Here is a 14,454-nt window from a genome sequence, read left to right as displayed (position 1 = left end):
TAAATGAATCATTAAAAAGTTCAACATGTAGAATTTTTCTTTAAAACCAACTTAAATAGAAATCAGTACTGTACTGTAAATCAAGAGACAGCTGATTGGAATGTTGAAACTAACAAAAATAGATAAATTCCTGTTCTCATAGATCCTGCATTCTGTTGAAAAGGAGCACATTGGGGAATCTTCCTATGCATTAAAAAAATTTAAAAAATTAATAGTATTTCCAAATGATTGTATTACTTAACTCTTTGGTTATTTAAACAGCCTAAGATGGAACTAGCTTCATGATACGGGAAATGAATGGGGGGTAATACTACCTCCCAATTTATAATGTGAAGATTTCAGTATAAATAATGGTATCATTGGGTTCATTAAAATGTCTTTTTTTTTTTTTTTTTCACTCATCTGTGTCTTACTGTTTTAAAGTGTCTCAAAATTTGGGCTGTCTACTCTCCACACAGAGTTGCAGACCAGTCAAATGCTTTTATATTACTTATTTCTTACAGAAAACAATGTCCAGAACTATCTGCACAGCTTCCAGCCCTGTACTAGAACCCGGCAGTCTAGTCATTCAAATGGTTATGAGTCAGAGAGCACACCTGGTGTATGCAATGACCAGGAAGCAAAACGGAGTACAGCTCTGCAACTCTTTATTTGTAATTCTTGGAGCCAGAAGTGTTTTGACTTCAGTATCTTGTAGTTTTTAGAAAACTGCAGTACCTATACTACATATTAAGTAATCCCCCTTTTGGGGTCTGGAGCAGCATCCTCTAATCAAGCATATTAATATTTCTGCACTGTATCAAGTGACATTAAGTATCAAGTCAGTATATGCTAAGTTTTGCTGTCAAGTGAGTTGCCACATGCTTAAGGATAATCTTTGTATTTTCAGAGCTTTACGGAGTTTAGAACTGCCGATAAGGGATTGCCAACCTGTACCTGGTGACTTTTCTAGAAAGAGACAGGAGTATTTTGACTCTTTTATTTTCTTGAAATTGTGATTCTATGCTGACATCAAATTATAACTTTTTGGCCTTATGTGGTATATCATGAGGCAAATTTTTCACTAATATGTAAGTATTTTTAAGAAGGGAAAAAAATAGCAAGAAACGGTTTTTCTAAACAAATAAGTTTTCCTTCAGTACAGATATGGAAAGTATATAGCAATCTTGTTTTATATTGTTCAAGAGCAAAACCAATCTGTTATTCCTGTTTGTTCCCTAAGAAGGAAAATCTGTTCCTTGGGGGCTTGGCTCTTGTTGAGGTATTTTCTGAGAATTCCATTATCTCCCCTCCCGTTATATTTTGGCATTTAGAATAATTTTAGGACAGTTTTTATTTTGTATTGTGTAATATTACCACTTTCCTCATTGGGCAACTAAGGTGTTTTTATTATTTGATTTTGTTTTAAATATGAACTCTGTTAAAATGTTTGAAATTCACCAAACCTGTTGTTACTATTTAGAAGCCGGAGGAGCCAACTAAAGGTAATTCACTGTTGATTCCCCCTTCCTTTAGCAATTTTATGATAGTATGTTTCAGCAAGTTCCTCTAACTTGAACTGAGGACACCAAAGTGACAATGGTAGAAGTGTTTTGCTACTGAAATCATCTGGAAAGCAGTGCATTTCAGCCATTAGTTGAACATTTTCTCATTTTCTTAATTTTTGAGATAATTGTAGAATTCACCATTTTCTGGTTAACAGTCTGAAGTACTTATAAATGCTATTAAATATTTTGCTTTCTAATGCTTGATGAAACTGAGAGAAAAACTGTCATTTTTTTAATAGTGCTCTCATGAGTACTGTATCTCCTATTGGAAAATATCCTCTTTCTTCAGGAGAGCAGGTGTGGTTTTGTTGAGTTGCTTTCTTGTGAGAAGGGGACAGAAATTTAATAATTCATCATAAAATTCACATAGTGATGCTTAGAAGAGCAGAGAGTGCTGTAAACTGTAGATAAATTGCTCTCATTTCAGGAATTTCCAATTAGTGTAAGTATTAGCATGCATATGTTGAACTCAGAATTTCCGAACAGGCATATTCTGTATAAATCTGTACAATGACAATACTGTATTCATTTTTTGTTAGAACTATGATAGCAGTCTACTTTACCATATTGTCATTTTCACACTTACATTTTGAGACATGGAAATGTAACAGATTGTACTTTATTGCCATCAATTATTTGCTGATGAAGATTGAAAGGGGAAAGATGATATCGATCAGAAAGAAAACTCATTAAATTTAAATATGTACGGTAACCTGAAATAAAATGCACAGAAATTGCTTGTTTTGAAATGTATAAGTAGGTTGGGAAGAGGAACTGGGTTTAATACCCCAGGAGAATAGCAAAGGAAAATGCTAAATCTTGTGCAATAGGGTCAAATGATTTTTTATTTTTATTTTTTGCTCATAGTATACCTAGTCACAGTGAATTCTAGGTATGCTAAATTAAATAAAGGAATGCTTAAAATTACTATGAATGTTTGAAAAGAAGTAGTGCTTCGTTATATTAAATCACAGTCTTTGGTATCTGGAACTTTGAATGAATGGATCAATTAAGGCTGGGATAATGTTCTGGATAGTAGTCTGTACTTATTTACATTTTATAATTTACCATTTTGGCTTCAATTCATTAGTGTTGGCGTTTTCATTGGGACACGATATATGGCTTTGGCATCAGATAAACCTGGCTTTGAATTTTAGCTTCTGCCATTTACTAGGTGTAATTTGCTTGGACAAATTGCTTGAATTTGCTGTGCTTCATTTGTTTCACTGAAAAACATGGCTTAAAAAAAAAATCACCAGAGCAGGGTAATTATGAGGATTGAGTAAGATTGTATAAATAATTATAAATTGTGGCCATAATTTCTCAGGTTTAAAAAACACTTCTTACCTGTGAATTGTTAAGAATTAATTCATTTGGAATTTCTGTGTCCCTTTTCAATTGATCTGCGACTAAGTTCTTCACTATAAAGTAGGTAGGATGTGGGGTCTCTCTATTCTGCCTAAGTGGCTTATGGTTTGAGAACAAATTGAGAACCTGTTTCTTATGTAGAATTGAAAAACTGAGGAGACTTGGGGAAAAGTTGAATTTTGGAATTACCTTGGGAATACTTTCATAAATCAAGTATGCATGGGTTTCTCCTGTACTTGCCCATTTTCTGATTTAGTAAGTCAGCGGTGGGCCCCAGTATATGTACAAGTAATTCTCCTCTCATGCATTTTTTCTTGATTTGGGTTGTTTTTAATATAGTGATATCAAACTAGTTTTACACTGTTAAGTAGTGATTTAAAACTGATGTGTAGGCAAAAAACCCAGCCTGTCACCTTGCTTGAGTGGCTTAGTGTTTTGCTTATCGTTATAGATTTGTTTCTTATACCTAGAATGTAAACTTCATGTGAACAGGAGATTTTGTTGGAGTAGTTCATTGCTGCCTGTCCAATGCCTAGAAAGATGCTGGGCAAATAACAGAAGTGCTGCAAGTATTATTTGTTGGGGAACAAGTGTATGTATAAATAACACTGGGTTTAAAGGTAGTGAAGGATATGTTAGAAATGTTAAATGGTTGTGCTAGTAGAGGTAGGGAAAAAAATACCAATATCTTTGAGCAGATGTAAGTCGAGTAAAGTTTTGAGTTTTATGGCTCTCTAAACCTTTATAGCCATTAAAAACAGGACCTTTGGAAAGAATCATGCAATTTGGTTTCAACAGAGTCATCTTGTTGAGGCAAATGGTCCTAAAATCCAGCTGAGATAAGGGTTATCCCTACAGGGATCTCATCTTCAGGTGAGGGAGGGGGTAGCCTCTGTTTTAAATATTTTTAAAATTCTATTTTAATTTGTAGGCTTTCAAGCTATATTTTGTTTTTAGTCATTACTCTAGGAAACAGTATATATATATCCTTAACTTTTCATGTGCTACTTAGAGTCGATATTGTATCACCTCACAAAAGATATAGAAACATTGCATAGTGTAGATCCATTTTGGTCGCTAATTCTATATACTATACATATATATACGCTGGCTACATATATTATAACCCCTTAAGACATAATTTTTGCTGTAAAGAGTCCTAGGTATTTTAGATAAATTAAAATAAAACAGTATTTTGTATTTCCTGAGAAAGGTATCATTTACAGTGTTCTTCATTTCTTTCTGAAAAACAGTTTCTATCTAGTATCATTTCCCTTTAGCTTGAAGAACTTATTTTAGCATTTTTTGTAGTGCAGGTTTGCTGGTAATAAATTCTCTTAGTTTCTCTTAGTTGTTTTTTGTTTAATCAGTAAATGTGTTCATTTTGTCTTCCTTTAAAGAGTGCTTTTTCTGGAATTCTAGGTTAACTGTTTTTTATCTTTTAACACTTTTAAAAATTGTTTCACTATTTTCAAGTCTCTCTCATTTCTTTTTCAAATTTTTTAATATAAAAATATAGAGAGATGTAATTTACCATCTTTACCATGTTTAAGTGTACAGTTCAGTGGTAATAAAAACATTTATACTCCTTTTATTTCCTTCATCCTCCACACCCCACTCCCCTTTCCGGCCTCTGATAACCACCAGTCTGCTTTATCTTCATGAGATCCAGTAAGTTTTTAGCTTCATATAAGTGAGAACATGGTCTATTTAGTTTCTGATGAGAAGTCAGCAGTAATTTGAATTGTTATTTCCTTGTATATGATAAGTTGTTTTTTTCTTTTCTGCTCTCAAGATTTTTCTCTTTATCTTTGGCTTTAACTATTAACCATTCTGTTAAGCGTATTCAGTGAATTTTTTATTTCATATATTTTTCAGTTTTAGAATTTGTTTGGTTCTATTTTATCGTTTCTCTTGGCTGAAATTTCCCAGGCATATTTTTCTTTGCATCGTTCCATATGTTTTAAAAACCATGCTTTAAAAACCTTGTATACTAATTCCAGGATCTGGGTCATCTCAGCATTGATCTGTTTTGATTGTCTTTCCCCTTAAGATTGGGCCACATTTTTAAAATGTTATTTTTAATTGTCTCCTGAATATTGTTATTTTTATGTTACAGAGATTCTGGTTTCCTTACATTCCTCTAAGGAGTGGTAACTTTTTAGGGAGTTAACTTGGTTGGACTTAAATTGCAAACTCTAGTCTCTTTAGCAACAGTTCAAATCTTAGTTCAGTTCTTGGCAGGAATCTGTATTGTACATGTGTTGGTTCAGAGATAGAGATGTGGGAACAATTTATACCCAGCATATGGGGTTCCCCTCCACTGACTCTCTTCCCTCCTGGAGTCCCCCCTCAGTTTCCAGCAGCTGTGGTTGTCTCAGACTCTGCTTTTCATCAGTTTTAGCCACCCTTGCGTGGTACAGACTGCAGCTTGCCCTCAGACTAAAGCTATATTAAATGGGATAACTCACTCATATTACTCCTTTCTCAGGGCATCTACTCTCCTCTAGACTGAGCCTGCTTTTGTTCATTCTCCAGTGCCTTCAGGTGGATGTTGTATGTTTTGTCAGGAGTTTATGGTTGTTATCAGTGAAAGGATTGGGTTCAGTAGGAACTTCCTAGCCATTTCAGAAATGGAAGTTCAGTTATGGTTTTAAAAAACTTGTTCAGAAGTGCCACATAAACTACCCAGTGTGGCCGTGGGAATCAAAACACCCTTATTATTTAAGTTCTTAGGGTAAAATAGTGTAATTTTTCTAGATATGAAACTTTCTAGTCTCGAACCTCTCTTTCCCCTTTGAAGCACGTTTTTTATTTGACTTTTCATAACATAGGCTTATTAAGATAGTAACTCTTGCATGGTATCAGAATAGACAGTTTAAGTTAGAAGTACATGCCCTCTCTGCTGCTGTCACAGAGTCTGATTTTATGAAGTGTTTTACATAACTTATTCTGGATTTTCTCAATTATTTATCTAAGGTATAGCATCCAGTAGGAAAAGTTACTCTGAAACTAAGTTCAAACAATAATGTCACAGTTGTGGGCATAATAAGGTCCTAGATAGGCTAGTCTGTGGGCATTAGGATTTAGGACCCAGAGTAATCTTTTGTTGTTGTTGTTGTTGTTGTTGTTTTTTTTTTTTTTTTTTTTGAGATGGAGTCTTGCTCTGTCACCCAGGCTGGAGTGCAGTGGCGCAATCTTGGCTTAATGTAAGCTCCGCCTCCCTGGTTCGTGCCATTCTCCTGCCTCAACTTCCTGAGAAGCTGGGACTACAGGCGCCCGCCACTAATCCTGGCTAATTTTTTGTATTTTTTTTTAGTAGAGATGGGGTTTCACCATGTTACCCAGGATGATGTCGATCTCCTGGCCTCGTGATCCACCCGCCTTGACCTCCCAAATTGCTGATACGCTTTAAAAAGATACATAAAGAAAAGATTTGGGTACAACTTGCCAGCCAAAAACAAGGTTGAGCTTTCTTTTTTTTTTTTTTTTTTTGAGACGGAGTCTCACTGTGTCTCCCAGGCTGGAGTGCAGTGGCGTGATCTCGGCTCACTGCAAGCTCCGCCTCCCGGGTTCACGCCATTCTCCCGCCTCAGCCTCCCAAGTAGCTGAAACTACAGGCGCCCGCCACCACGCCCGGCTAGTTTTTTGTATTTTTAGTAGAGACGGGGTTTCACCATGTTAGCCAGGATAGTCTCGATCTCCTGACCTCGTGATCCACCCGCCTCGGCCTCCCAAAGTGCTGGGCTTTCTAAACAACTGCAACTAATTGAAGAAAGAGCCTATTAATAAGCATATTATGTGAAGTTACTCACATTTGTCTATTTAACTATAGGCCTCGTACATAAGCAGTGATGTGCTTTAGATTGCAGTTATATTTTATAGATTGATAAGTTTGCCTTTACTAACCGTGACACCATGCCAACCATGGTAATAGAAACGTTTCTTGACTTAGTAATTTGTATACATCCCCATCTGCATTAAATGATAGCAGCTCTGTCTCACTTTATAATATCAAGACTATTTGTATATGTGTGCTGGTGAAAAGGAATACTTAACAGGGTGTCCTTATTGTAGGTTTCTAGTTGTACATCTAACTGGTATTATAATTTAGAGTTATAATTATATTTGAAATGGCTTATCTGACTTTCATTGTTCTCTTTTAAAAGAAAGAATTGGACCAGATAATCTGTTATACCCCTTCTGACACTCAAATTAATTTTTTTCCAGTTGTATTCAGTTATTTTGGTACTAAGCACATTGCTTTCTCTGCATTCTCTGTATCTTTTAATCCTTTTATTTTGTTTTCTATTTTATTTTTGGGATTTCATTGCCTTATACTATAAACCATTTAGAGATGTACTTCCAATAAAATATTTGAATGCAAGTTCTTTGTGAACATAAGTATCAATTTAGCATCTTGCACAAAATTACTAAAATTTACTTAGAATATTAAAAGACATCTGAAAATTTTAGATTTAATGCTGATGACTAGGTTTATTCTGAGCCAAGTACTTAGTTATCCTATGTGCATATATCTGAAGCTTTGTGCCATTAATGGATCACATTGAGACATAATTATTGTAGTTTAGCACCTTAAATTTCTATGTGGATTATATTTATTTCTTAATGATCATTATTGCAAGGACATTGGGTATTTCATTCTTAGTCTATATAGAAACATTGGATTTTTATACTCAGTTTTTATAGAGTTTCTCTTCTGTCATTGTTTCCTCAGTTTTTTTAAAAATAATACCACACTGCTATTTTATGATGTAAGTATATATCTCCCTCACTGTGAGAACATTTTTAATAAAATTATAGGACATCTCTTTTTCAATTAACTTTTGTTCCCCCTTGGTCCTTAGAATAAAACCTATTTGCTCTCTTGTTCATGGATTTTTTTTCTACTTATATGTGTTAGGTATACATTATTATGTGTAACTACTTAAGGATTTTTAAATTATTTAGTTATTATATTTGTTTTATAGATTTAGAAAAATAAGGTGGTCAAATGTACATTGTGTAGAAAAAAAATCATCATTTTACACACTTTATTAGTGTTAACAAAGCTTTCCTTGGTATATTTTGTAGGTGATGTTTGCAGACAGAAAAAGCAAACTGTCAAGGAATTCAGAGCATTGAGTACTTGTTCTTTGGACCAGTTCGAGGAGTCTTTGATTTATTGGACCAACTGGCAACAGAAAATGAAAAGTAGTGTCGCACAGATAAAAGTAAGTGTTTGAAACTTAAAACAGAGGATGTAAACTTACAGTCAATTACCTATTATTTAAATATAAATGCATTTATGTAATTAGGACATTAGAGCCAGACAGTAGAGTGGCACTTAGATTGATGCAAAAGCAATTGCAGTTTTTGCAGTTTTAAAAACCACAATTACTTCTTGCACCAACCTAATAAATCCATCTAACTTAAACAATTTTCAATGCAGATACTTAGCTCTGTGTAAGTATTAGTGCGCATGAGGGCAGTTGAGAGAACATACGAGAGTGTACGTGTGTGTGTGCATGTGTGTGTGTACACATGGATGCATGCATCAGGGCCTGCATATATGTTGTGAGTGATCACATGTAAAAGAAAAACAAGTGACAAACAGTGCAGGGAAATTTCTGCGTATCTGTTTACAATGTGAGCCTCTTTTTGTGTATTTCTTATGAATAGATGGTCTCTTTATTCTGTGCTGTACTTTAGACAGTGTGCGTTCATTTATCTAACAAATGCAAATTGAGTTTTAGTGATTGTTCTAAGAACTTTGAACAAAATAGTGTTATATGTGTTATATGTTATATTGATCGTTATATGTTATAGTGATTGTTCTAAGAACTTTGAACAAAATAGTGAATAAAACAAATACTTGTTTTCGTGGAGTTTACATTATAGTTGTTGTAGGGAGGAGACAAATTATAAACTTGGTAAGTTATATAGTATGTTAGAATGTTAAGTAATAGAATTGTCCTGTGGAGAAAAGAAGTAGAATAGGGTAGGGGGATTCAGTGTTGAGGGGCTGCAGTTTTAATAGAGGAGTGAGTAGAGCCCATTGAAAAGATAGCCATTTGAGCAGAGACTTGAAAATGTGAGAGTTAACTATGCCGCTATCTGGGGGAAAGAGTGTGCCTGGCAAAAGGAACAGCAAAGACAAAGAATCTAGAGTGGAGCAGGTATCAGAAGGGGAGAATTGTAGCAGGTGAGGTCAGGGCAGTAATAGGGACCAGTAATTCCATCTGCTTTCAAAACTGTTCTGCCTGTGAGTGGACTTGGCAGGAGAGCAAACTACTCAACTTCCTTCTCTTTCCAGTTGCATAGATTTAAAACCAGGACATCACTTTTTGGGCCGTGGAATCAGTAAAGGGGGAACTGTATTTTTATTTGGTTTTAAATGTAGGCACTCCTCCCTTCCTCTCCTCTTACAGCTGTGCACACCTAAAGTTCCTTCTTTAATGAGAAGCAATAGATTGCAAGCTCCTTGACAGTAGGCTCTGTAGTAGGTGCTTATTAAGCTGAACTGATACACTTGTAGAGTACGGCAGCCTCTGCTGCAATCTTTTCCAACCTCTGTCAAGTGTGAGAAGACACCCACCTCCCTGCTACGTAGACATCCAGCCTTTGCTTGCGTATCTCTTTTGGCACAGGGCTCACAGTTTCCTAAGGTAGTTCCATCTGTCAGTAACCCTTGTATATTGTTCTGAAATCAGCCTTTGGGGGCTTGTACTCATTGGTCCATTGTTACTTAAACAGTTAATTTATTGAGGACCTAGTAGGTGGCAGGTTCTGTGTTAGGAGCTGGGGACATAAAGAAAGGAGACCTTGTGCAGAACTGGCTCTTGACAGAGCCGTGTTAGACAAGAGCACTCAGATCTTTACACTAATGCCTTTTACTCAAAGGGAGAAATGTTTACCCTTTCTCAGACTCCTCTTTTGGTTCCTCTTAGCCTCTGCTTCTCCACGCTTCCCTCTTGTGGCCCAGATGGGTCTCCTGTGGCATTTTCTCCCCCAGCCTGTGAGTGGGTGACTTCATTTAGCATGCCCTTGACACTTAGTGTCTTGGTTCTCCCTGCCAGCTCTCTTTGGTCTGCTTCCATTTCTCTCCTTTGTGTTAGCCACAATGTGTCCACTAGCTGGGTTGATGCTCATTCTTTCTTTAGGTGAAGCTCAGCTCTTCCTTTGATGTTCTGAGGACTCACCTGTTAGGTTCATAAGGCTTCAACTGAGAATCCCCTGTTTTTGCCTTGAACCTTACTGGAGCTTCCTTAGCAAGCTCCCTACCTCTTCCAGCCCCTCCTCCCTCTTTCTCTTAAAGTCTAATGGATCCTGAAAGCCACTGGACTCAGGCTTCTTGTTCCCCTTGTCTCCTTATACTGCTCTCTCTGCGTTGTTGGAGACTATGAGTTATTGTATGATGTCATCATATTTGTTTTGCTTCATGAACAATTTATAAAAATTTTAAAGGTAATTCTGACTGTATAGTATTTTCAACTACTGCACTGACTTACAATCTAAACTCTGTGATAAAAGAAATGGGAAATTCAGGTTCTTAATATTTGATTCATACCCAAAAGTGATTTTTAACTTGGTGAAATCCTATTCATCTACCAAAGCCAAATTCAAGTCCTGGTTTTCCCACTTTCATCCCTTAGCACTCTATGCTACAGTGATTGTTTCCTACTCAAGATCTCCTTTTAGCACTTAGTATGTGTGCCAGTCATTTGTTACTTGATCATATTTATGAAATCCTTCTTCTTCACAACTTCAATATTTTTGGTCTCTTCCTCTTGCTCACAACAGATGTTGCGGAGATGTGTTAAAAATCATTAGCACAGAATTGGGGCCTTCTCCTTAATGTAATCAAAATAATTTTTTTGACTTGTAAAAGAAAAAGAAGGTAATGCAGTTTTATTGTTCTCTGTCTTCTCCCCTCTCCTCTCCCCCGCCACCCCCCGCCACCTTCTTCTTCTGCCTCTCTCTCTCTCTCTCTCTGTCTCTCTGTCTTACTCACTCTCATTTTGGGGAACATATAATCTGATGTGTTTAATTATGGAAATTTTTATAAGCCTGTCTCCTACAAGACCATAAGCTCCTTGGCCTTTCTTATCTATTGTAACCTTCAGAATGTCTACACAGGAAGGACTATGTTTTGTAATAAATGATCAGTATGAATACTGTATTTTATGTTACTGTTGAATTTAATGAATCTCATGCTGTTTATTTGACCTAAGAGCTTTATGTGAAGTTTTATGGAAACCTATGTCATATATATTTAACAATTCTATTTCACGGTGTTGCTAAGTGAAATAAGTTTTAAAACTTTCTTATATTAGACACAGAATTTTAAAATGGTTGAATTTAGTGCAGAGTAACAGCTAAACTATGGTTACTTTAAATCATCAATTTGATTACATGCTTATTCATCTATATAGATTAGGTAGTGGATACTATTCAAAAAATTCAATAGTTAATGAGACTATTTTGCATTGTACTTGTGATTATGTTAGACTCAAACTGCTATTAATTAGATAGTCATAAAATCAGAGGAAGTTGGATCTTATATTTCTATTTCTACTCAGAATAATTTTCTATTTTAAAATATATCCTTTCTGCATTAAGGAGGCAAGCACGTAAGTTTGCAGAATAGTTACTCATTGTTTGATTTAGTTTATCTTAGATTTCAAGATTAAGGTATGTTAAATGCTATTCTTCTTTACCATATGGTTAATTAAAATTATTTTAATTCTTAAAAAAAGGCTTGTCAGTATTTGAATGTTGACCAGTTATATAAAAAATTTTACCTACATACAGAGGTAAACATTTTGGTTCCTTAATGTATTTGGATTTTTTAATTAGGATATAGTCTCAAACTGGATGGTTCACATCTCTGTCTCATGTCAATCTCATGTTACATGAAGTTACTTATTTGTATATTGATAGGAGATAGGAGGTACAAATCTTTTTTCAAAAGATTTGGAATAGTGCTTATACCCTAAAGTAATGTTCGATTCCCTAGAACCTACCACAGTATAATACATATCAGACACTCAATTGATGTTTGTTGAAAACAAAAACGAATTTTTTTAAATTTTTTATTTTATTTTTATTTTTTTGAGAGACAGAGTCTCGCTGTCTCACTCTGTTGCCCAGACTGGAGTGCAGTGGCGCGATCTCGGCTCACTATAAGCTCTGCCTCCTGGATTCATGCCAGTTTCCTGCCTCAACCTTCTGAGTAGCTGGGACTACAGGTGCCCGCCACCACGTCTGGCTAATTTTTTTGTATTTTTTAGTAGAGATGGTATTTCACCGTGTTAGCCAGGATGGTCTCGATCTCTTGACCTCATGATCCGCCCACCTCGGCCTCCCAAAATGCTGGGATTGCAGGCATGAGCCACTGCGCCCGGCCAAAAATGAACTTTTATAAACATGTTAGAGTCAGTTTCTTCCCGCTATTTTACCCGGTACTGAAGTTGTGGTTTTCATAAGCCAACGGAGATAGGAGGTAAGTACAATATCGTGGCTGAGGCAAGAAGATCACTTGAGCCTGGGTGATTGAGTCTGCAGTGAGCCGTGATTGTGCCACTACACTCCAGCCTGGGCAACAGAGCGAGACTCTGTCTCAAAAAATAATAATAATAATAAAAATTACAACTTACTACATAGAAGTAAAATATAAACTAGGTGTCATCGAAAATTTGAGAATTATCTTTTTCTACTTTGAATTGTTTTGGCTAGAAAGAAGTATTTGGTCCAGCAAAGGCGTAAGAATGATACAATTAATTTTAGGGACTCCGTGGAAAGGATCGGGGAGGGTAGCGGTGGCAGTTAGGGATAAAAGGTTACACATTGGGGTACAGTGTACATTATTCATGTGATGGGTGCAGCACAGTCTCAGAAATCACCACTAAAGAACTTAACCGTGTAACCAGACGCCACCTGTTCCCCATAAAACTATTGAAATAAAAAATAAAATAAAAAGAAATAAAAAATAAAAAGAAATAGAAAAAAAAAAAAGAAGTATTTGGTCCATAATGAAAACAGGTGCCTGCCACAGACAGGCCCATCTGGGATGGTCTGAAAATTTCGTTTTATCTTACAGATTGTTTAGGTTACATGAATTATTTTTAATGATTTAAAAAATGTTTTGATATAATTTCTAAAGTACTTCCAACTTTCTAAGCCATGTGTTTCAGTCTATGTTTTTTAACATAAATAATTTTTGGAATGTTTTCTCCTTTTTTTCCTCTTTTAAAGCCTTCTTCTGGTCATGACAGAAGGGAAAACCTTAATTCATATCAGAAGAACTCCTCTCCAGAAGACAGGTAAATAGTTTAATGTGCTCTGAATGCAATGTAAATTTTTTTTTTTTTTGAGATGGAGTCTCGCTGTGCTGCACAGGCTGGAGTGCAGTGGTGCACGGTCTCTGCTCACTGCAAGCTCCGCCTCCTGGGTTCACGCCATTCTCCTGCCTCAGCCTCCCAAGTAGCTGGGACTACAGGTGCCCGCCTCCACGCCCAGCTAATTTTTTGTACTTTTTTTAGTAGAGACGGGGTTTCACCATGTTAGCCAGGATGGTCTCGATCTCCTGACCTCGTGATCCGCCCGCCTCGGCCGCAATGTAAATTTTTATAGTAAGGTTTATGTAATAATTTAGCTCTTAGATTTCTGATTTTAGGGTGGATAACTTCTTTTTAATGGTTTTATAGTCAATATTACTTGAATGGGCTGTAGGAGAAATCATCCTTAAGTGACTCTTCTAGGAGTTTCTAGTAAATAATTACAGATATTATGTAATTTTTATATGAAAGGGAGTAATTTTTAATGTTTCAAATACTAATGGAATGAAAGTGTAAAATGGAAATCTGAGTTGAAATTACACTATTTAGAAGTGCTGCTTTTGCTACTGTCAGTATTATCCCTTACGTGTACATAGCTCTGTATTGTCTTTAAAATGTTTTTATATAGATTATATCAGGGGTCCCCAACTCCCAGAGCCATGGACCAGGCCACACAGCAAGAGGTGAGCAGCAGGCCTGCCAGCATTCCTGCCTGAGCTCCACCTCCTGTCAGATCACCTGTGGCATTCCATTCTCATAAGAGCACAAACCCTATTGTGAACTGCACATGCGAGGGATCTAGGTTGTGTGTTCCTTATTAGAATCTAATGCCTGATGATCTGAGGTGGAGCAGTTTCATCCTGAAACCATCCCCTCACCCGCCACCATCTGTGGAAAAATTGTCTTCCACAAAACTGGTCCCCGGTGCCAAAAAGGTTTGGGACTGCTGGATTATATCATATTATAATTATGTTAAGATCAGCGATCCAAAAATGTTACCATTAATGTGCATTATGAATTCATATTAGCATTATAATTATCTCATTTGTGATCATTGAGAGACCATTAAGCATATGGTCTATTAAAAATAATGACTGCAAAAGTATTTTTTTATGCCCATTAAAAATAATTTATGAAGGAAGAAGCACCCTTCAGACTTTCTTTCAGTTGTCTAAGCTTTCTTACTCCATATGTACTTT

General features: G+C 36.0%; 1 protein-coding gene across 1 annotated transcript in view; it reads left to right on the top strand.

Moving 5' to 3' along the window:
* The window catches only part of CWC22 (CWC22 spliceosome associated protein homolog), a 63,278-nt gene that overhangs the window by 6,139 nt on the left and 42,685 nt on the right, over positions 1–14,454 (top strand). Inside the window, exons 2-3 of the mRNA XM_025405248.1 lie at positions 8,010–8,149; positions 13,173–13,240. Coding sequence (XP_025261033.1) covers positions 8,123–8,149; positions 13,173–13,240 — 95 coding nt within the window. The 5' untranslated portion in view covers positions 8,010–8,122. The remainder of the gene's footprint in view (positions 1–8,009; positions 8,150–13,172; positions 13,241–14,454) is intronic.

Source organism: Theropithecus gelada, chromosome 12 (assembly GCF_003255815.1).
Source record: "Theropithecus gelada isolate Dixy chromosome 12, Tgel_1.0, whole genome shotgun sequence".
Lineage (NCBI taxonomy): Eukaryota > Metazoa > Chordata > Mammalia > Primates > Cercopithecidae > Theropithecus > Theropithecus gelada.
Note: the sequence above shows the minus strand (reverse complement) of the source record. Positions and strands in the feature narration are given on the sequence as shown.